Source organism: Pseudorasbora parva, chromosome 19, assembly GCF_024679245.1.
Source record: "Pseudorasbora parva isolate DD20220531a chromosome 19, ASM2467924v1, whole genome shotgun sequence".
Taxonomy (NCBI): Eukaryota; Metazoa; Chordata; class Actinopteri; order Cypriniformes; family Gobionidae; genus Pseudorasbora; species Pseudorasbora parva.
Genome location: NC_090190.1, coordinates 10,422,264 through 10,445,640, shown reverse-complemented (window position 1 = coordinate 10,445,640; position 23,377 = coordinate 10,422,264). Strand labels below are relative to the sequence as shown.

General features: G+C 39.2%; 1 protein-coding gene across 12 annotated transcripts in view; it reads right to left on the bottom strand.

Annotated features, from left to right (window-relative positions):
* Positions 1-23,377, bottom strand: part of macf1a (microtubule actin crosslinking factor 1a) — a 185,197-nt gene that overhangs the window by 39,208 nt on the left and 122,612 nt on the right. For 11 of the 12 annotated variants that reach the window (XM_067426361.1, XM_067426350.1, XM_067426358.1 and 8 more), the window contains 19 exons: positions 22,936-23,085; positions 22,236-22,469; positions 21,974-22,144; positions 21,350-21,691; positions 21,073-21,264; positions 20,804-20,980; positions 20,563-20,686; positions 19,823-20,022; positions 19,411-19,728; positions 19,145-19,311; positions 17,769-17,925; positions 17,562-17,673; positions 16,737-16,799; positions 15,443-15,681; positions 15,118-15,247; positions 14,358-14,557; positions 12,518-13,025; positions 11,219-12,213; positions 9,413-9,913 (listed from right to left, as the gene is read on the bottom strand). In XM_067426361.1, the coding sequence (XP_067282462.1) occupies positions 9,413-9,913; positions 11,219-12,213; positions 12,518-13,025; positions 14,358-14,557; positions 15,118-15,247; positions 15,443-15,681; positions 16,737-16,799; positions 17,562-17,673; positions 17,769-17,925; positions 19,145-19,311; positions 19,411-19,728; positions 19,823-20,022; positions 20,563-20,686; positions 20,804-20,980; positions 21,073-21,264; positions 21,350-21,691; positions 21,974-22,144; positions 22,236-22,469; positions 22,936-23,085 (4,980 nt within the window). The remainder of the gene's footprint in view (positions 1-9,412; positions 9,914-11,218; positions 12,214-12,517; positions 13,026-14,357; positions 14,558-15,117; positions 15,248-15,442; positions 15,682-16,736; positions 16,800-17,561; positions 17,674-17,768; positions 17,926-19,144; positions 19,312-19,410; positions 19,729-19,822; positions 20,023-20,562; positions 20,687-20,803; positions 20,981-21,072; positions 21,265-21,349; positions 21,692-21,973; positions 22,145-22,235; positions 22,470-22,935; positions 23,086-23,377) is intronic. The other variant, XM_067426354.1, reaches the window with a different exon arrangement.

Genomic DNA, 23,377 nt, shown 5'->3' with positions numbered 1-23,377 from the left:
AATTTTCAGTTTGTAATTGTGATATTCATCACTTAGCTGTAATCTAAACCAGAATCAGCTGGGATAAACACTCCCACTCAAAAAGAGCAAATGCCTGAAGCAAACAACAAACTCACAATAGCACAATAGACAGACAGACAGGAAAAGTAAGAGTGAAAATGATAACTAAAGTGGGAGTGGTCATGCTGAAAGAGGGGGAGCTTGTTAGAGGGAATTAAAGAAATAACGGCTGCCCCCCACCCCCTCCCTCAAATAAACTGCCATACGTGGAAGCAAAAATCCCCTGCACACATTCTCTCTCACTGTTCAGTAACCTCCCTCCTTCTTTTCTCCAGATAGGCCTTGAACAGCAAAACAATACAGAAGGACATTCAAAAGTCTGCCATATTCACACACCCCACTTGTGCATTCCCGTCTGCTACTCTTCTGTAACACAATCCTGTCAGGAGAGAGAGTAGGGGAGGGGGGGCGGGGGCCTCTGATGAGGTGCTTCAGGATAACATAACACGAAAATGAATGAACATTTAACCTGGAAGTGTCCACCGACCCAGACCAGCATGAAATGAGAGTATAAAGTGTGAGATTTCAATATTTTTATTTAGTTTTTTATTTTTTATAATTTTTTTTAAAATAAAATTACATTAAACAGGGACTGAAGCTTCAAAAAGAATGAAATGGCACCACTAAAAATATCACACAAGGCCACATTTGTATGCTATATTTTGAGACTTTCTTAGCTTTGCGTCACCAATAGACTGATATATAAATCATTAATCACTGACACATTAGGCATTCTCTAATGAATCATTAACATGTCAAACTTTTTTGGATGCATTTCTCACACAAAGCAATCATATGACCGCTGAAAGGCTTTAGAACCAATTCATAGTGATTGCATGGAAAATTCTTCAAAATTTTTCCTTGTGTTCTGAGAAGAAAGAAAGTCATATGGGTTTGGCATCAGATGCAATAAGGTTCTGTAAATGATGGCAGTAAATTTTGAACCATTCCTTCAAGAGGCTCCAGCAGAGAGTAAACACCAAACGCATGTCTCCCTGTTCTACATAGCTCTCTCTCAAAAAAGCACAAACGCATGCAGAAAAATGCATACGCTCACACATAAAGAGGGGGAGGGGCTTGTTCGTCCTCAGTGATCTAACTGTTGCTCTGAATCGCCACACTCCCCGTGGTCTGCATATCAAGCAAGCTAAGTACTCTGTCTTTTTTATAAACTCTTTCCCCCTCTGTGTCAGTTGGATTGCAGCTGTTATGGCTGCTTCCAACACAAACCTCCCTACAGAAACAAAAGAGGTTTGTTGTACATTTTGCTGGTGGCTTGTGCACTCTCCCTTTACCCACATCAAACTAGATTAGTGAGCCGTGATCCTTGGTAAATTTGAAACTGGACACATGCATCCCAGACGCAACTGGAAGATAAACTGTAATACAGAATAAATTTGTACACAAAACAAACTATGAAACCAAAACAATGAATCTAAACCTATCCTGTCTGTGTAACCAGCCTAAACCACCTCTTCTCATTGCACTTCCATATATTAATTAAATGACTGCTTGACTGGTGCATCCCCCACTCTACTTTTCCTCATTCTTTCAGTGACTGGTCATTTGGCCAGTCACGCCTGGTTAAAGAGTCACAGTCTTGACTCAGACAGGAAGAGGGAGGGGTTCAAACCTCAAAATCCCCTAAACAGACTGTGGTTGGAACCGAACCGATTGGCATAGGTAAAGCGCCTATAGTGTTTTGCACTAAAACTGCCCCATTTAAAGACTGGTGGTCACTCAGCAAAACAAGCACGAGGCCTGAGAACAAGAACATTATTGACTTAGAGAGCTATTTGTTGCCTCAGCAGAACACCTGTTGATATTGTTTTCCTTCTTTATCTTTGTCGCTTTCCCACTACTCTTGCTACTCTCTCTCTCTCTCTTCCTGCCTGATTGCACTAAAAGTGAAAAGGTACTGAAAGCCTCATCTGTTTGTTTCGGTTGTTCATCTACCCCCCTCTTCTCTCGCTCCCTTTGCCACACTGGTTACTAGGTAGCATGTAACCAATTTTCTCTATCTCAGCAGTAGATTTATAATTAACCACCAGGCTTTACCTGAATGACTCAATGTGTGCATTGTTCTCTCTCGCCACCACAGACACAAAGACATATGGAGCAGAGACAGAAATACAAACACTTCTGCTAAGAAAAAGGAAAGGAGTCTGGTCTTGCCACAAAATTAAAGCAATAGAATAGGTTTTGAATGTATGAATGAACACCATAGCACATAAAGCCTTAACCTTTAGCTTAACATTTAGTTAATATGTTCATATTAAAGCTATGTGATTCAAAAAATAAATAAAACCATGTAAAATAAAAGGTAAAAAAAATCTACATCTGAACCTCTTGTTCCCACATTTGACTTCTTCGGTCAAAACATTGATTATTATCTTGGTAATTATTTCCAAATGTCAATGGAGTAACTCTATTTACATTACGTTCCTATTTATTTCTGTTGGTGAGCTAATTGAGACTAACTGGAAGGGAAAGTGGGCTATTCTATGGAATGCCACAGTAATTCACAACAGCTGAAACAATATCAGGCAATGAGAACCACTAGAGAGCATGACATAACACACACATGTGCACACACTCTCGAATGCCAGCGTCTGATGTATAGAACAGGGGCAATTTAGAGAAATTAAGTCATCAGATTAGTCTAACCATATTAACCTAATTTAATCAGCCCGTTAGAGCAAAAAATAAACTGAAACTGAGAAAACAGACATAAATGGTAAATTTACACACTCGCAGAAAAAAAAGGTACAAAAGCTGTCACTGGGGCGGTACCCTCTCAAAGTGAAAAGGTGAAAAATGTTCCACTCTGCAGAGATGGAAATCATACTAGAATGACACCAGAGATCATGAAAGACGGCATAAAAATGCTTAACCACAAAAAGATGTCTGAGGCTTCAAAAAAATCACAACAATAATAGACTGCGACATAGGTGGAAATACAGTTATCTAGCCAAAGCTGCAAGACTGATAAGATCTCTGAAAGAAAACTAAAATAACCCTTTTATCAAAGCTCACGGAAAATGACCATTAAGATATTTTGCATTGTGATATTGTTCAATGCATTATTAATCACTTTTCACTTCTGAAGAATTGTATTGTAATTACAGTACAGCAAGTATAGATGTAGAATAACAGGAATTCTTTTTTCCACACTGATTAGTAATTATAAACTGTGATTAAATTAAACAAAAAATACTGTTCCTAAAACGAGATAATTTTAATTTAAATTATAATAAATTTTTTATTGAGAATTACCATGTTAATATAACTCGTTGCAAGAACTTTACATTACCTTATTGCAATAGTGATACATTTATTCTTCAAGGAAAAATCTGTGCTAATCTGTTTATTTGACGGAGAGGCCACAAGATTGATGAGTTAGAGGGAAACCCCTACGGTTTGGGTGGGGGTAGGGCAGGTCATGACAGTCTCCGCAGTTGTTTTTGTGGAAGAAAAGCTGTGATCACAAACTACATAAAAGGTCGATAAAAATAGACAAACCCGCAATAGCGATGGAGGGATGGAAAGTGTAAAGGGAGTGAAGATATAAGCAGCGAGGGTGAAGACAGAGTGGACAACCTGATGTGATTTAGAAGCCATTCCCTTATCCCAACAGCCCTGCAAAGGAATTCCCAGTTGGACGAGGGGCCCTAGTTTTGCTCCAGTCTAGCACTTCATCCGGCCCCACCGGCTCAAGCCTCAGCTGCTCTGGGACAGGGCGACATGGAAGCACACAAGGGTGCGTAAGGGACAGGAATTTTAGGGAGAGGGGGCAACCACTCCCTGCTTATGTGTACATGTGTGAGTGTGTTTGCAGGGTTGAGGGTGGGGAGACAGCTGGGATGCCGGACGCTCCACACGGACTGGAATTAGAAACATTCTCACACATGGACCTGCGGGCACACTCCCACAACATACAAACACACCTTCTGTGTCTACATATCACCCTATAGCACATGCAAACCTGCAGCTAAATATGAGACCTTATTCAGACAGGAAACACACCGCCTAGAAATTTCATTTTGTTATAAGTGTGAAAAGCCCTGGCTCTCATAAACTGATTTCCACGACATCTCAATACGCTCATTGTTGAAAAGCTAAACAATGACACTGAATAATCTGACACCTTCTCTTAATACTCCATGCCCCCCGCAGCTGCCCCTACGGAGCTTACACAACAAAAAAACCTCTCAGACACACACACAGGATCACCCTCCCCTCTCCACCCCTTTAAGCAATGACATCATTTTGGATTTGGTGTCTTTGAAATGGAGTCTGGCTTGCGTGGAGTGAGGCGAAAATTAGAGCAGACTATCTTCGTGGCAGACGAACAGGCTGCACTCAAATTTATCTTACGATGTTTCATTACAAAGTGGAAGACGAAAGGAGAGAAATGGGGCAGAGAGGATGGAAAAATGACAAGTGCTTGCAGCCAAACTGGATGAATCCCAAGGATGTCTTTCTGAACGCATTTTATTCATCATTCTCTTTTTCCTCTTTGTAATGAATGAAATCTCATTCCTCAGCATCCTAAAAATAACCCCTAGACAGCAAATACATGCATGGGGTTCAAAAGTCCACTTGTGAAAATGCTTCTAATGGTCATGCAGCATAACATTAAATAAAAGTATAATAACGTTAGTTAAAAATTAACATGAATTTTAATCTTAGTACTTTGCTTTAGTGAAAAAATATAATAAATATATAATATAATGAAAAAATATTACATTTATAATTATACATTTTATATTTATATTATTTTTACAGTTATATTTCACAATGCCCGGTACCGTCTTCAAGAGTTTGAGATACATGGTGGTTTCAAGGTCTTCAAGGTCACAAGACAATACTGAGAAGCAGTAATTTTCCACTGCCTTTGTTAAAATACCACAGGCTGAATCATAGTCAGACTGAGCATTGAGAAAAACAAATAAGATTTAATAAACTCAGTTCAATACATTTTTAACATATTTCCTGACAGAAAGAGAAATCTAGTCAGAAATAAGCAAAAAATTAAATAAAAGACGAAGATGTTAGAATAGTTTATCCAAGATTTTCAAAGTCAACATGACTTTTGAAGCGTGGCTTTGACTTAATTCCTGAACCCCACGTCACCCCATATTGATTAGGCATCCACTTGAGCTGCAGCTATGTCATCTGGAGTTCTCTATTCAGTCCCTTTTCTGTCTCGCTGTCTGTCTGCCTGTGGTGTGCTCTTAACACATCTATACAACCTGCTTTTATTTAGCACCCATGAGAGAATAATAGAAGGAAAAAAGAAAAGCAGTGATGAGTGATGGTGTTCTTTCAGTCAACCTTATAGTTAAAGATTTGATGGAGAGTTTTATTAGACTGCTATGAAAGAAAAACAGAAAAACAGAATACTCAAAAATGGAAAAAGAGTGTGGAAAAGTATTCCGTGGGTATATAGCACAAAAACAGCATTTATTTATTATTTTTTATTTTAAATCCAAAAGTTGTTACTGAACATGGTTTGTCAGAATTGCAGTACTCTTTCAGTTCTCTTCTATAGCCAATGTAATATCACAAACATTTTAAATTAGAACTTACAATAGAGAAAAACAGCCAACTCCCATCTTATATTTCATTTAAATATAAATATTTTAAATATAAATATAAGAAATCCTGCAGATCATAAAGAACTTTGTTTTTCCACCTCCAAGAAAGGACGAGTGCTTTCCATTATGTCTCCTTGTTTACCTAAATACCATCTAAGGAGACTTCTTTATTCCTTTACCCAAAGGCAAAAAGCAACGTGTTAACTTCTGTTTAAAATAGAAATCTTTAATAGCACTATAAATTACTTTACCTTTGATAAATGTAATGCATCCTTTCTGAATAAAAGTATTGACCGATATGAACATTTTGGCCGATACCGATGACCGATAATATTTTATATTTGATATATGACACCTTATTTGTAAAATGTTACAAAAAATGATGTTGCCTAACAAAAAATTTAAATAAACTACCTAAATAATGCAAACAAGTTACTGGACAGCATTACTTAGGCTACATATAAATAATCAAAATGCATGTGCTATGCTAGCCTGCAAGCCAGACCCACATCAAGATGTTTGGTTTGGAAATTCACCATTGACAGTTCAATCCGAGGGGCGGATAAACACTTGTCTTTCAAACTCCCTCTGCACGCGATAGGATAGCGCTACAACCAACAAAAGCAACGTGAAGCGGAGCTAGTAAACAGATTAAACTTTCACCGTATCCGATCAGCAAAACTCCGAACACATCTTCCCTTTTTAAGAATGACTTCAGTGTCGTTCTTTGTTCTTTTCTCAAACTCCAAGTCTTGGAGAGTCGCGGTCAAAGCTGATTCGAAAGACCGCCGTTCACCAGTTTCTGTGTTTACTAGAAGCACACAAGCGCAACTCGGCCGTCATTATGTTAAGCCCCGCCCACCTACACTATACACGATGTGATTGGTCTGACCAGAGTTTGGTTTTTACAGCTTAAAAGTGTATTGAGAGTTGCCAGATGACACTCGCAGCAGATTAGATATCTGCCACTAGGGTGCGTCTAGATTTCTAGGCTATGAAATAGCCTCTGCATGGACAATAAGGAAATAGTTTTAATCAAACCATATTGTTGATGAAAATAATACAAGAAGAATAAAAGTACTAGTTATTAAAAATAACACTTAAGACTTTAAAAAATATATATGTTACAGTAATATTAAACATCTTTAATATTAGACTATCAAATAACGTTGCTATTTGAAAGCGTTAGCAACCCTAGCGTTTAGAAGGTTAATTAACAACTAAATGCAGCATATATGAGAACAATCAGATATTTATACTAAATAAATATAATATTACAACTTATTTGCACAAATCACGCACAGATGAACTAAGTGGCGTAGTCAGAAGGCCTATAACTCATGTAGATGCGCTCTTCCCCTGTTAGAGAGCGCACTGAAACTGAAGGTGATCACCAGTACAATGAAGTACTGCGGGTTATTAACTCAACGAAATGCATCCAATATAAGATTAATCAGATGTTTATACTACATAAACTTATTAATTACAACTTAAAGACACGAATGCACAAGTGAACTTGACTGTGCAGGCCAGAATGCGTTGTGGATGCGCTCCTCCCACAACTGCATGCTGAAACACAACCCAGAGAATTCACGTTTAAAAAAATTGTCTAATTACAGTATATGAAAGTACCAGTAGTTATTAATGCTGTGCATTTATCTAACGGTTTATATATATTGGTCAAATTTTCTTATCGGATCGATAATGATAACATAAAAAAATTATAATTTATCGGCCGTTATACTGTCCATCCCTAATATGTTTCTTTAAAGAAACAAACAAAAAAATGATTGACCCTTACACTTTTTAACACTTCTAGTAATCTAAATCTGCTAGTATATCTAAAACTACTCTATTGTCTCCACTTTTCACATGACTGATATACAGCAAAGTGTCTCCAGCTCTTTTATATTTTTGTCTCCACTTCTTTTCTCCATGTCAGATTTTAATCACCATCGATCTCTATAGCGAGTACGTTTTATGTGGATAGATCAGAGAGGTTTACAGTGTGCTTGAACCCTTCCCTTCTTACGCTTCCATATTGACACCGTGGATTGACACAGATTAGTTGTATGGTCAGATTTAGCTCAGTGTTCATCACAGTGGTGACATCATTAATGAGCTCTCAGCGTTGGCACGGAGCAGAGGGATGCATTACTATGGAGAAAAAAACCCGTAATGGAAGATGTCCCTCGCAGGAAATTAACTTTCTGAAGAACACAAATTACACAATGACAAATTTCGCCCTTTATCCCAAATTCCAAGAATTTCAAAAAGTCTTCGATGATAAACGTTGCTATTTAAAATCTTTAAATGTTCAGTTAAAGGTCACTGAACTACCTCAATACCACTGAGTCTTTTAAACTAGTCATACTGTTGTTGCTGAGCAATCAAACATGGCGGAGGAAGGAATGATTCAGTCTCAGCAAGGAATATTTTCTACAGAACTGATTCACTTTTGTGCTCCTGGAGGTCTCTGACGCCCACCACATCCGTCATTTCCTCATCTCCAATCCTTCCCACTTCCACCTACACCTCTTCACTCTCACACTCTCCTTTCTTTCACCACCCTCAAGAAGCATGAGTAAGAGAGATACAGACATTTCATCAGATGGACGGAGGAGAAAAGGTGAATTTGAGCAGCCCACTCTAAGGAGTAAGAGTTGACATGTCTCCTTATTCTCTCGTCACCATCACAGAGAGCATAATGGAAGAAAAACAGCAAGAACATGTTGGGAACAGAGGATTTATCAAGGGGGAGCGTTTCTTTCACCCTGCAGTAATTCAAATATGATAGTCTATGAGTTGAATAGAAAACATTAATGTTAAGCTCTCTCATCAAACAATAGTTTAATGTAGATGCGTTCCAAAACCAAAATCACGATATGGCTTAGTGTAATTATTAGACTGCAACAGTTGAGATAATTTGAGATAAGTAGCTGAGATAAGTTGAAATAAATAAATGCATAGTGTTTTATGCTTATACCATGCATTTGGGAATGCCAGATGCACCAACAATCTTCCCAAACTTGTAAATAGAAGTGCTTAAAAAACAGCATCTTTCAACAAAATGGAAGCTTTAGAGGGCTTCTTGGGATTTCCCGCCAAAATAAAAGCTTGACATTTGATAAGAAATTAAGACCACCATAAATATAAGCATTATTTCAAAATTATTATTCCTATCATTTTTCTCTTTTATTTAACAGTGATTAATTAATATTTTATTTAGTAATAATAATAACAATACATTGTCCTATTTGTGCAGCCCTATAATAAAACTTCTTCTAATCACATTTTAAATAACAAAAAAAAAAAAAAAAAAAAAAATTCTAAATTATATTTTCCCCCATATCATGCAGCCCTGGCATCATGTGATTTACACAACTAGGACATGTTTCTGTGTCAAAATTCTTTGCTGGTTCTGGAACATCATCCTGCATCATCTTGAAAACATTATCCACTGAATTTAGGGGTAGGCTGGTTGATTCAGAAACACATCATACTTCGCTAAACCACATTATACATGACGAGGGCTTTGCTAGACCTTGTTTAGATATTGAAAAAACAAGTCTACGCCACACAAGCTCATGTTTAGGTAGGCGGACTGAGCCCCTCTGAGACTGAAACCTTAGAACTGCCTATGGCACATGAATATTGTTAGCAATCAGTGGTTAGCACAAAATGGATACTGATATTGCAAATGAAAGCTACAGCACATACAAAAATATACAGTTTGCTAAATATTTTCCTACCTTGAATTCTTGAAGTTGCTGTTTAATGACCTCCACTTCTGTCCCCACGACAGCCTGTGTGTTCAGCACCTCCTCTGCCTGTCCCAGCAAGCCCTGTAGGTCGGCCAGTCGGGTGTAGAACTCCTTAACACGCTCTTCTGCTGCTTCTATGAGTGCCAGACGGTTTTGGCCTCGCTCTGCCAGCTTGCCTGCCTGTCTGCTCAGGGCTTCGGTTTCTCTCCTGAGGGCCAGAAGATCAGGAGAGCTCCCCTCTCTACGTAGCATAGTTGTGCATTCCCCACCATGACCCTCAAGCTCAACACGGAGAGCATCAAGTCGGCTCAGGAAGCCACTGACAGCGTCAGCCTGCGAGGCCAAGGAGTCAGCATCTCGTCCCACAGGGCTAAGGCTGTCCAGCTCGTCATCCAAATCAGCCAGGCGAGAGAATATGTCTCGAACACGTGACTGGACCTCTCCCACGCCCTGCAAGCGGGACTCCAAGGATGAGCAGCACTGCTCAGTCTGTGGGAGAAAGAAAGGCAACAAATGTAGGTAAAAGGAGCTGAGATTGTGGGACATTTCTACAATGCAGTGGATGTTCATGACCCAATATGTTTCTAATTGGGGTGTAACGATACACTTGTGTGACGATTCGATATATCACAATATTGAACCCACGATACAATATGTCTCCTGATATTTTAAGCCAACAAAAGTTTTTTTTACATATTAATATTATTATTATTATTATTTGTGTGTTATTATTATTAGGACCCACAAATATTCCCCCACTGCATCATTATACATTATATTCAACACTATATATTTAATTGTATACATTATATATAGAGACTGTAATGTCACAAACTCTGTAAACTTTAATTTTTTTCCCTCACGCATTACTCACTTTCAATAAAGGCAGCATGAGCATTCACTTCTGGTGCTCAGCGTCCTGCCTCTCCCGCTATTAATGTACTATACATATAAGAATAAACCATCTAAAATGCTTTGCACAATCATACTACTAAAATGTGATCTGGTGATTTAAATGATGCCTGCGCTTTGACTTTGAGGAGCACCATTCCATCACCGCGTGCGCTTTAGACGATCAATGCAATCCGACAGCTCTAATCGCAAGAAAGCCTGCAACATGACCGCTCTCAAACTGTAAATGTTTAGTTCATCCAAGAATTTTAATTCTGCATTTAGTTCATCCAAGAATTTTAATTCTGCATTTACTCTCGTTTTGTTTTCCTCGTCACGCAATCATCTGAACAACTGTGTTTACTACAGTATGAGTGTCGCTGTAAGCCTGTCCATCATAAACCATCTTTGTGTCCCTCCAAAAGACACATTTTATATTGCGATACATCGTTCAACCATATCGTTACACCCCTAGTTTCTAAATGTATTGTTTAAGTATTTTAATATTAATATAATAAGTAACATGAACAATATTTACAATAACACATTTTCTCTTGATTTCTCTATCATTTGACTGAACTGGACCCAACTGAGGTGGACGATGGCATCAGTTTTTTTCCTTTAGCTGAACTGATCTTTACACCGTTATTGATTCAACACTGAACTGACCTGTTGAACTGAAGCTGAACAATGACACTATTTACTATTCGAGCTTCTACATGGCAGAATTGCACAAATGAACAAGACAAATCTGGACCAACAGCCAGAAAAAGACTGTCTTATTTCAGCAAACATGACATGAGCGCAGACATAAACTACAGATTAGGTTATATATAACATCCCAACTACCTCCTGAGACCTGACACATTATAGAGGCTCCTGATCATGTGCAGATTCTCTCACCTTCTCAGTAACTTCTTCAAACTCTTTTTCAGTATCACGAGCCTGCTGCATTAGCCTCTGGCCGCCATCTTCTCCGGCCCTGGATATTTCAGGTGCATCCTGCAGCAGCCCCTGAGCCAGATTTCGCAGGTACACCACCTGTGGCTGTACAGAGTTTAAGAGTTCCTGTTGGCTACGTAAACGCTCTAGGCTTTTGTTGCTACAAGCTTGTGGCCCAAGTGCCTCCTGGACCTCAATCTGATGCTTGGCTGCTTCAAGTCTTCTCTCCACAGCCAGCCTGCCATCTTCAAACTCCTTCAGTCTGCTTCCCAACTCCTCTAGCTGACCCTTGCGTCCCTGTAGTCGCTCAGAGAGGCCGTCTATCCTGCGATTAAGCTGAGCCTTTTCATCCCTCACTTCCTCTTCACCAACGCAACTCTGCTCCAACAGCTGATCTGCTGCTGTGTTCAGAGACTCTAAGAGAGGGCGACGACGATCTAAGTCCAGACTCAACTGTCTAGCCCTTTGCAAAGCATTGTCTAAGGCGGTGGGATCCAGTGATGGGTGGATCTCTGCCTCCCTTTCCTCACATTCTGCAACCCAAGGTACAAGCTCATTGCGATGTTGTTGGTACAGTTCAGCGCGGGATAGTGTGTCTTTTATTCGACAGTGCTTCTCTGAGGCCTGTTGGTTCATGCCCTCCCAGTCTTGCCGTAAGGTGTTTAATCGAATCTGTAGGGCTAATCGCTCATCTCCAGCAGGGAGGGATGCCAGAAGAGATGTCCCCTCGGCCTGGATGAGCTCATAGGACCCACGTTGTTGAGCTATGGCTCGCTGGAGATCCTCTTGTTGGGCGAGAAGGGTCTTGAGAGTGTCAGGTTGGCAAGGGAGGACTTCAGAAATCCCAGCTGTGTGACTTGCAGCCTGCCCATCCAACCAGCCACGAAGCTCGTCAAACATCTGTTGGAACTGTTGAGTGCTTGACAGGGCGGCCTGCAGCTGGGACAAGCCATCAGCTGAAAGACATCAGTCAGAGGGACAGTTAGTATTATATACATTACATACACAAAACCGTATATTATGGCAGGGTCAGAGACTATTGGGTTTGGAGCAAAAAATGCTACCAAAATAAATATAAATCCCCCCCAAGTTCAAGAGGGAAAAATGCCTCTGCAACGTTAAACTAAATCTATTACTTACATTACACAGTTGTTGGGACTGTCCCCCTTGGTTCAAATTCAAGCGATTAAAGGGGCAGGGGCAAACATGGCCCCTTAATGGAAAAAGTTCTGCCCCTACATTACGGTAAATGTTACTCACCAGCCCGTTCTTCTAAGTTCTTGAGGGGGCTGCTCACACTCTCCAGTCTCTTGTGTAACTCATCTCTGAGATACGGTTCGGCCACAATTGTACTGAGCTCTGTACACAGCTGCTCAGCCTGGGCCAATTGACCCCGTCTCTGTTCCAGCTCAGAGCGGATCTCCCCCGTTTCCTGAAGCCTACGTCGTAGGGCTTCGGGTTGAGCACTTAGAGAGGCCTGCGCATCCAGCCTCTCGCCTAGATTGGCCACACTTTGAGAAAGCTCCCTGAGAAGTGCCAGGTAGCGCTCACTGGTTCCCTGCGCCTGGTCGATCTGCTGTGAGCGGCCCGTGAGGTGAGAGGTGAGGTCTTCCCACTGACGTGAAATGTCAGCTAGCTCCTGCCTCACCTCATCTAGGTCCTGTCCATCACTACAACCCTCGTCTCCAGTCGGAGAGAGGATTCCCTCTGCTGCCTGAGTCAGCTGGTCAAACTGAGGTTGCCGTGTCTCAAACTCACGTAGCATGAACTGACGGGGGAAGAAAATATTTTAAACTGACTAGTGGCGAAACCAATTAGTTTTGAGTACAAAATATTTCATTTAATGTGAGGCATGAGTTGATTAAAAAAATTAAAGAATATACATCTGCATACTGGATGGATGTCAGCATAGCTCTAGAAAGTTTTTTAATAATTAAAGGGTTAGTTCACCCAAAAATGAAATTTATGTCATTAATGACTCTATGACTCTAATGACCCTAATGTTGTTCCCACACCCTTAAGACCTCCGTTCATCTTCAGAACACAGTCCAAGAGCGTATCCAAGTGTATACACACTTTACTGTCCATGTCCAGAAAGGGAATAAAAACATCATCAAAGTAGTCCATATGTGACATCAGTTAGTTAATTAGAATCTCTTGAAGCATCGAAAATACATTTTGGTCCAAAAATAACAAAAACTACGACTTTATTCAGCATTGTCTTCTCTTCCGCGTTTGTTTTCAAACCTCAAATAAAGATTCAAACGTTCATTAATCAGCGTATTGATTCATGATTTGGATTGCGTGTCAAACTGCCAGACTACTGAAATCACGTGACATTGGCGATCCGAATCATGAATCAATACGCTGATTCGTTGACCGTTTAAATCTTTATTTGAGGTTTGAAAACAAACGCGGAAGAGAAGACAATGCTGAATAAAGTTGTAGTTTTTGTTATTTTTGGACCAAAATGTATTTTTGGCGCTTTGAGAGATAATAATTAACTAACTGATATCACATATAGACTACTTTGATGATGTTTATATTCCCTTTCTGGACATGGACAGCAAAGTGTGTATACACTTGGATACGTTCTCAGACTAGATATAATATCTTTAACTGTGTTCTGAAGATGAACGGGTGTGAAAAAACATTAGGGTGAGTCATTAATGACATCAATTTTATTTTTGGGTGAACTAACCCTTTAATAAAACAGCATAATGTTTTGACCAGTCAAGGTCTTCATCAGAAACAATTCTGATGTTGAATGAAATACAACTTTTTATAGGCACAGGTTATATTCAATTATTAAAATGTTGATAAAACATTTACGTGGACTAATACATGAAAAAAAAAAAAAACCCTGATCAGTAAGGGTGTCTAAATTAAGGGTGTCTTTTGCAGTAGGACTACTTTTTAAAAGTGGACATTTCAATCTACAATGTAACACAAACACGGTCGATGTTTTATACTTTATTTATTAACCTGTATTTAATAAATATATTGTGAAAAGACCCTATACTGTGATATTTATAGATTTGTTGTCGAGGAAGTGAATGTGGCATACAAAATAGGAAGATGTAATTAAAAACCAGTTTACCTGCACTTGCTGTTTCTGTGTGTTGAGCATGTTGGGGTCGATACTCAGTGGGCCTAATACACTCATCATCAGCTCTTTCTCTCGTAGCCATGGTCCTAATTGATTGGCTGCTGCTGCAAAACTACCTAGCCTATCAGCGCATGCCTCCAATTCAGTCTGCTTCTGTGTTGCAGTCTGATTGGCTTTCATCCACCGTGAGTCTAGAAGAGAGAGCAATATTTAGAATGATTTAGAAATCATGTATATAAAATAAACTTTAGTGACTGTGAATAGTTATATCTATACTAAAGGTAGCAAGAACCAGAGAATTGGTTGTGCAACAGCAATGATAATACACACAAATTAATCTGGTCCCCTGATTTCCTGTTCAATCAGAAAGACTTTTTAAAAAGAGCATTTTTGTGCATTTCTAGTGATTCACAGAAAGGACCAGACTATTTATGAGAGATTTGCATTCTGTTTAAATGAAGCACATTGGATAAAATAAATTCCCTTAACAGGTTGCGCTTTGACAACAAATGGAATGCTTTAAAATGTTTTATAGCAAAAGATCAGGATATTTGATCTGGAAAAGATAAGGTCAGATCTCTTCCTGGAGCTTACATTATTTTCATCATTTCCTCTCTCGCCTTGTGACCAACTAATAAATATTAAATGGACTTTTATGTCACTAGTTAGTTGTTGCTATAAGTCCATTAAACGGAAATGCAATTAAAATTACTGTATGCAAGGATAGCACATTTTAAAACACTTCACTGACCAATGTCTTCAAGCTGACGTTTCCATGTCTCAGCTTCAGGAGAGTCTGGATTATCTGTTATTAGCTGCTTTAGAATGTTCTTGAGATCCTCCACTTTCCCAGAATGCTCGGCAAGCTCAGAAAGTAAAACCTGGACACAGATGGAGGGACACAGATGTCTGTCAGCTAATTCACAATGTAACATTTTTTAAAAATATGGGATAAAATAAAAGGCAAAACTAAATTAAAAAAATGCTTGCTGTATTTAACTATAAATAATTTGATAATTTGTGGGGGCTTGTAGTTTTATACCCCTGTCAAGTATTTAATTATCTTAAGATGTTACCTTGGTCTCCTGGGCTTGAGCACGCACCACCTCTGGCCGTGAGGGTGAGGCGGTCTGCCCTTGTGCCAGGCTCAGTTCACGGGGGCCCAACCACTGGACGAGTGCCTCAGTGCCCTGCCTGGCCTTCTGCCGCAGGTCAAGAGAGGCCTCTTGCCTACCCTTCCTCTCCCTCAAGTCACTGCCCAGCTGTTCATACTTGCAGTTCACATCTGCCACTGCCACCTGGATCTCCGTCAAGTCTGAGGGTAAGAGTGAAGAAATGGTGATGTAAGTACAGTCAGAGCAGGCCAATGACAACGCCAAATAGTTATAAAACTACATCATGTTTGTGCTATTTTTCCCAAGCAATGATTTACAAGCTGAAGGATAAGCATATAAATTATTGGACTAAATTTAGTTGTGAACAGCAAAACATGGAGCCCCAAACAACATCAGAAAAAAAAAAATATATAATGAACTTATTTTAGTTAAAAGTTGCAAATTTAACTTCAAAATTGTAATATTGCATAAAACGTGTGAATCAAGAGACATTTGAATAAATATCCCTTCCTGGGAATTTGGCACAATTATCTATAATAAAATGGAATTGGTTCAATTGTGCGTCTGTGGCTCTTTCTTCTGCGTTTGGATGCCTGGTATTTGGAAACACAATCATGTGATGACAGACTTTGACTCAGACACTGCAGAATGATCAAACCAACATTTGAAATACTGTACAATGAAACTGGTCCGTCCGCTGGTTAGTCCAGTTCAATCAATCACATCCACTGGGGCAAAGCCACATGGAGTTTTTTGTTGCGCATCGAGGGATTTATTCTGTAAACACGCTTCCTTTGTAGTTTTATGCACATGTAGCATCAATAAACCATTGTTATGCTAATTTTTTTGAATTTATTTGCATTTTGGTGGGTTCATCATTTTTTTTCAATATCCACAAAATTCACATAAAAGTAGGTGGATGGAAACATAGCTAGTGACAGCTACTCTCTCTTCCAGTTTTGTCAATGCATTACAAAGGGAGTACACTGGATATTAACCGCTGTCTTAACTTCTTAAATGATTGGACAAATGATTGGACAAATTGGTCATATGCACAGACAGAAAGCAAACTAACGGAACAGGACAAGAAGCAATGCAAATAAAAATAGGAAGAGTGAGTGAAAGGATGAGGGAGAGAGATGTGGAGTTATCATGCTTGTGGGTGAAAGAGCAAATGTAAATGTCTGATAGAGAAAAGACTCCAGTGATGATGATGCTGCACAGCTCACTGGCTAAAGGTGTGGAGGAAGCTCACCTTTACAGGTGTGAATGCCATTAACACTGTTGGGGCTGGAAGCACCATTGAGCTGGGAAACACCTGGGAGAAAGACACACACACGCTGAGACAATGCCACAATAATTCACAGGCATGCTGGAGCAGCACACATATACACAAGCAGCTAGACAAACTCAACACATAGGTTTTAGACACATAAACACATATACAAACATAATATGCTCAAAATCATTAGTCTGGAGGAAGGTATTAGATGCTTAAAGTGAGTTCATCCAAAAACACACCCTTGTGTCATTCCAAACCAGAATGACTTTGTCATCCATGGAGCAGAAATGGCGAAAATTTGAATAACTTACTGGTCGTTCTTTTCCATGCAACAGCAAATGAATCGGGCCAAAAATAGAGGCTTTTATCGGTCAAAAGTTTAATAATGGAATAACTTTTTTTATGCTTTTGGAAGACAACATTAATCCTTCAGAAATCATTCTAATATGCCGATTTTGGCGCAAGAAACATTTCTTAATCAATCTTGAAAAACACTGTGCTGCTTAATACTTCACATTTGTGGAAACTATGATACATTGGCATTCAAATGTTTGGGATATTTAAAAAGAAGAAGAAGAAGAAAAAAATATTAATACTATTAATCTTGTGGCCAGGATCTATAAACTTAGAAAGAAAAGAAAGAAAGAAAAGTAGTGTTCTTAGAAAGAAAGAATGTCATACCGTTTTGAACGACATGAACCTGAGTAAACGATGACAGTTTTCATGTCTGGGTGTACAAGCTAAAGACAAAGAAAAGGAAACATTTGCCCTGAACCTCCACAATGTTGTTTTTCTTACCAGCCTTGTTCTTGGGGGCTGTGATGTTTATAATCAAGTTCTCAAGTTGTGAACTGGTCTTGTTCAACTCCTGAACTTGGCTTCCTTGGGTCTCCCATTCTGTGAGCAGATCCTACAAGCAAATTCACAAGACATAATTAAAGCTCACCTCACTAAAAACAGAAACTGATGTCAGAACACTGTAAATAAAGAGAACTACAGTCCCACTTTAAGCTGTTGTGCTCTTCTCTGCAGGCCATCTGTGCTTAGGTTGGGCTCTTTGGCAGGAAGTTGCTCTTGTACCGACTGCAGCCACCTGAGGAGGGAGCCAGAGCGCGAGCGAAACTCCGCCAGTTGCTGAACACAGCTCTGGATGGAATCAAATCTGAGAAGGACACAGAACAAGTTAGATGAATATGAACAAACAATGGAAAAAATTGGTTTGATTAGATTCTGTTATTGGTCAGAATTCACAGCGCTGGATCCAATGAGGAGACTTGCTCATCGTAAAATAAAACCACTTTTGTGAGTGCACTTGATCTTATATTTCTAATGTATTATTCCTTTCTTAGAGTAAAATATTTTTAATGAACATTTTTAATTTAAATAAAAATTCAGAGTATACCTTTAACAGCAGCAATTGGTCTTTTAAAGAACCATAACAGAAAAATCTCTTGTAAACAGACAGTACCAGATATCTTTGGCTAACTATCCCTCCTATTAATATGGCAACACTAGATGCTACTATTTTAGGTCATGGTGACAGATCAGGACATTGTGTGGGATATTACAGATCCAGACTCCACTCCAGGCCAGCATGCCTTCTACAAATGTTAGTCGAAGGTCATGTCCTAACATGCTAACATTTACTTACAGTTTATATTACAATAATCCCACTTCCCACTCACAAGTATTCCTAGAGTTATGTGGAGTAGATTTAGACTCAAACACATGACCATCTCTTTTATGAGTACATTTTAAATGCCTAGAGCCCCAGCAGGGCATCTTAAGGAGGGATGTGTCCAAATGGTTTCTATAACAGCAGATACAGTGGTGTCAAATTGGGTTAGCATGATGCTATTTTTTATGGCAGAGAGCATTCAGGCCACATGTCAAATGTCAAAGCAATTAGAGTTGGTAGGGCATCGCACTACAAGATGAAACGATTACAGAGAATAGCTTGGAACAGACTCACTATTGTGTTAATGGCTATAATTGCCAAAGGCATTGAGGGGGCCAATATTACAATATCCTGAATTTTTGATAACAGCATTAATTCTACTTCCAGTCTGCAGAAAGATGATGTGGAAAACAGGGATATTATTGTTAACTAAAACTATTAAAACATTTTTGCTAATTGAATTCTTCAAGTATTAGATGAAAAACAAACTAAACTAAACCTGAACTAAACCTAAAACTGAAATTAAAAAAATAGATTAAAACTAAATAGCAATATTACTAATATTTTTTTTTAAAACTAATTAAACCTGAAAATATAAAATAAAAGCTAATTTAAAATTTTAACAAAAACTATAACCGTTTTAATAACAAACCCTAAAATAACACTGGTGCAAGATAATGTTTTCACAGCTCTTTCCACTCACCTTTCATTGACATTAGATTCCAAGTGTGCAAAATCCTCAGAAACCTCTTTGGTTGTGTCCAGAAGGCTTTGTACATTGGCAAGAATCCCAGATTGGCTTAGGTCTGAACCAAGCTCAACAAATGATTTTAATTGACTTGACTCTTGGGTAATTTCTGATCTCACCTCCTTTAATGAAAAAGAGAAAAATGATGACACCTTTGGGCATCGGCCAATTAACATGTAATCTTTCACAAAGTATGTAAATCTTTGGGCTTATTCCCTAACCTCTATGGTCTGTCTGTAGTCATCCACGCTGCAGTCTGGTTGGCCTACTGGGCTGAGTGCCCTTTCTCGACTCTGCGTGAAGCAGCGGAGGTCTGCGCTCTGGCGCTCAAAACTCTCCAGCTTGGGCAAAAGTCCCCGCAACTCAGTCTCTCTGTCTGCTTGCTTGGCCTGAGCTGCTGTGTAGCGCTGACTCAAGTCCTGCAGTGCCCCTTGCAGGCCAGATGCTGTCGATGCATCAGCAGACTTCAGAAGTTTGGACACAGACTCCAAAGTGGCATCCACGCTACCCTGCCTCGAAAGAAGCTCCTGACGTACTTTCTGTGGGGGGTGGGGGAAGCACCATGTTTATATAAAACATTTCCAGGTTAAAGATCTCCAATAGTGATGATTTGATGTACAATTAACAAAATACCTGATTTTGTGTCAGGGCATCCTGAACTGCTTGAGCAGTGGGCTGGACTGCACCAGGTGACAACGGTAGGCCATCTAACCACGCCAGCAGTGCTTTAAGCCCCTCCTGAACGCTGACTGATTGAGCAACAGCTGTTTGAAGCTCTTTGGCTCTCACTGATACTGAATCAGACAGGGTTTCAAAACGCTTTTCCAAAGCATCTGAAATAACCAAGAGGAAGTTTTGTATTAAGTCTTGTATTACTTTAAAGGGATTATTTTGGATCGACTGCAAATTAATCATAAAATCCTTGACATAGGTTGATATAGGTTTTGAAAAAACAAACCATTATTTAATTAAAAGGAAATTTAAACATAAATCACTAAACAGGTACTGAAAATATGCGTATCTTATAATCTTGAGTGTGCCAAACAGTTTTTTTTTTTTTTTAAATGTCAAAAAATAGTTTTTTTCACTGTAGTGCCAGTCTGGCCACACACTTGAACCCCTAATTACATTTTTACAATATATTAAAATAGAACTTATTTTGAATTGTAACATTCCTCAATATTACTGTTTTTACTTTAATACTGATCACATAAATGCAGCCTTGTTACGCATAAGAGACTTAAAAAAAACATGTAAATCTTACAGACCCTAAACTTTTCAGTTATGGTGTATGTTGTGTTTTTTGAAAGAATGAACCTAAGAAATGACACTCCTTTCAGTAAATTACTTGCTGGTAGTGAAAATGAAATTACCTGTAATATTGTTAATATCTGCATTTTTGAGAGTTGGGGACTCCTGAGTGCTGACCAGATCTTTTCCTGCTCTCTTGACCTTCTCAAGCTTTACCGAACGCTCCGCCAACTCATCCTGCAACAGCTGAGAGAAGACGACAAACGAGAGAAAAGTTATAGAAATATTAGTTCATCTATCTGGTCAATCTTTTTGTGAGTTTTCCATAAATATTTTAACCAGAAAATAAATAAATAATCCAACCTGTACAGTACTGAGAGTGCGCTGTAATGTCTGGGTGTCTGTTTGTTCTCCGCTGGGTTTAAATACACTCTGATTTTGCTCCTGAGTACTCAGCCAGGAGTCTAAAGAACTGGCCTCATCTTGGTAGTGCTGGTATCGCTCCAGGAGACCTGAGAGACGGGTGCCAAGTTCTGACGACTGAAAGATGGAACACAAAACATTAAGCATGCCTTCAGTACATTACATGTCATTGCAGACTGAGAGAATATGAGGCTCTCTTTTGTACCTACCTTGCTGTGTAATGAAGTGTAGCGCTGTGTGGCATCTTGGAGCTTGTCACTAACTAGCTGTCTGGTTTCCTCCAGAGTTGGATCAGTACAGGCCACCCTTTCCAAGGCCCCCTGGACAGAATCCAGAACCTTCTGACCAGAGATGGTCACAAAACGCAAATCTGCTTTGTGACAGATGACATCTTCTGCAAGCTGGAAATACAGAGAAACACATTCTTAAAATATTTTATTTTCTTCCTGAAGTACATTTATAACCACCATCACTATATTTTGATACCTTTTTATGCTCCTCTATCCTGTCTTTTAGGCCCTTTCCATCCGTTTCCCCTTCCCCAAGAGAATGTAGTTCTTGCTCGCTCTGATCCAACCATGTTCCCAGGTTCCCATGCTCCTGCACAAACTTGGCAAACTCATCTCTGAGGGCATCTACGCGCCTCAGTCTGTCCTGACAGTTCTGGAGACGCTCCTTATGTTGACTCTGTAGTTGGTCCAACTTTGCACGCAAGCGTTGTTTCTCCTCTGGTGGCACGCTGGAGTCGGGTTGTTCCAGAAGGGAGCGGACAGACTGGGCCACCTGCTGAAGGTGAGCCTGCTGATCTTGTAACTGCTGCAGCTCGGTCTGGTGCAATAAAGAAAAGCCAAAATGTCAAAAGGGAGACACAGTATCGCAAGCTTTGACTAACTAATAAACTGAAATGTAAATGTTAAGACTTGACTGAATATTCTTTAAAACTGACTTTAATATTGACATTAGAACAGACCAAAATTTACAACTGAATGCTTGCATGCTTTACAACTTGCTTTCCTACTCTACAACTTACTTTAGAACTGAGAATATTCATGCACTTTAGAATGGATTGAAAATATATTTAAAGCTGAGAATCATTAACATTGATCTGACCTGAATCATGTCTCTGTGGGAATTCAGAGATTTCTCTTGTGGTACAGATGACGGGGTGTCAGTGACGGTGTTGCCAAGTGAACTCCTCTTAGAGTCGTCCAATGATGACAATTCTCTGAGCAGTGTGTCAATTGTTTCCTGTGTCTCTTGCATTTGTTCCTCTGCTTTAGCCTTGGGCAAAAGCAAAACTTGACAATGAATAAAATATATATATGAATAATACATGCTGACAAATAAAATAGAAATGATATGAGCAGCTTACTCTTTGTGTGTTTTGCTGCAGTGTTGTGACAATGGCAGTGTCTACTTGAGCTAGTGAGGAGTGGATTGATTTTGTAAGCGAGTTGTGCTGCTCCTTCATTTGTGAAAGAGCCCCCTGTAGTTTAGCCCTCTCTTCAGGACTCAGACTGTCACCCCGGTCAGACAGGAACTCCTCCACTGAGCGGATAGTCTCAGTTAACATGTCACTCTTGATCTGAAGGTCCTTCTCCACCTCCTATAGTTAAAGGGTATAAAATACAAACAATAAACCAAACATAAAATGAAAATTTTAAAATACAATTAATGTTTTGTGCAAAATTGTGTAATAAAGCTGCAATTGACACCCCTAAATAATGTATGTACATTCATAGGACTAATACTTAGTACTATACTTAATACTTAATACTAAGATGCTGCTGTGAGGGTGTTTCTAATACAACATCTGTGGGAGTGATGGTAAAAATCTTTCTCTCTTTTCACTGCCATTATCAATCTCACTTTTTTTTAATCCTTTTTTGAGAGTTGTAAAATCACTATTGTGGAGTTTTTCTTTTTCTCTTTTTTTAGGAAATGTGGACAAAAATATATATATTTAATGTATACTCTTATAAAAGTTAACCCAACTATGACGACTTCCGGTTTGAGAAACCCGCAAATGTGTAAAGGTTGTATAGTAAATGTCAGATGTGTCTTTTTCTCACCTTTAGCTCGCTTTTCTTTTGCTGTAACGCATTCACGTCATCTGACTCAACCCCAACTCTCTGATTGGCCAGGAGGCTGGCAGCTCCAGCCAACCACATTGTGAGATTCTCCAGTTTTTGAGAGCATTCTGTCTTCTGCTGCTGCACAACCTATATCCCACCATAAGAAAGTGGGTAAGAAAAGTGAGAAAAAAAGTTTTGCATTTGATCTATTATAATCAAAATTAAGTGCTCATAATCCGTATAATTCTTTTAACCCCACCAAACTCTCACAACTGTAAAAGTATCAGGTTCCACACAAAGTACATACTTGTACACTGGTTGAGCATGATGTGTCCAAAATCATAACACAAAGCACCCAAAAACACTCAAGCAGAAAAATAAAGACCTTGTATAAAGAAAATGTATAATCTCATCTGGATATTTTCCTCTCTAAAATAAC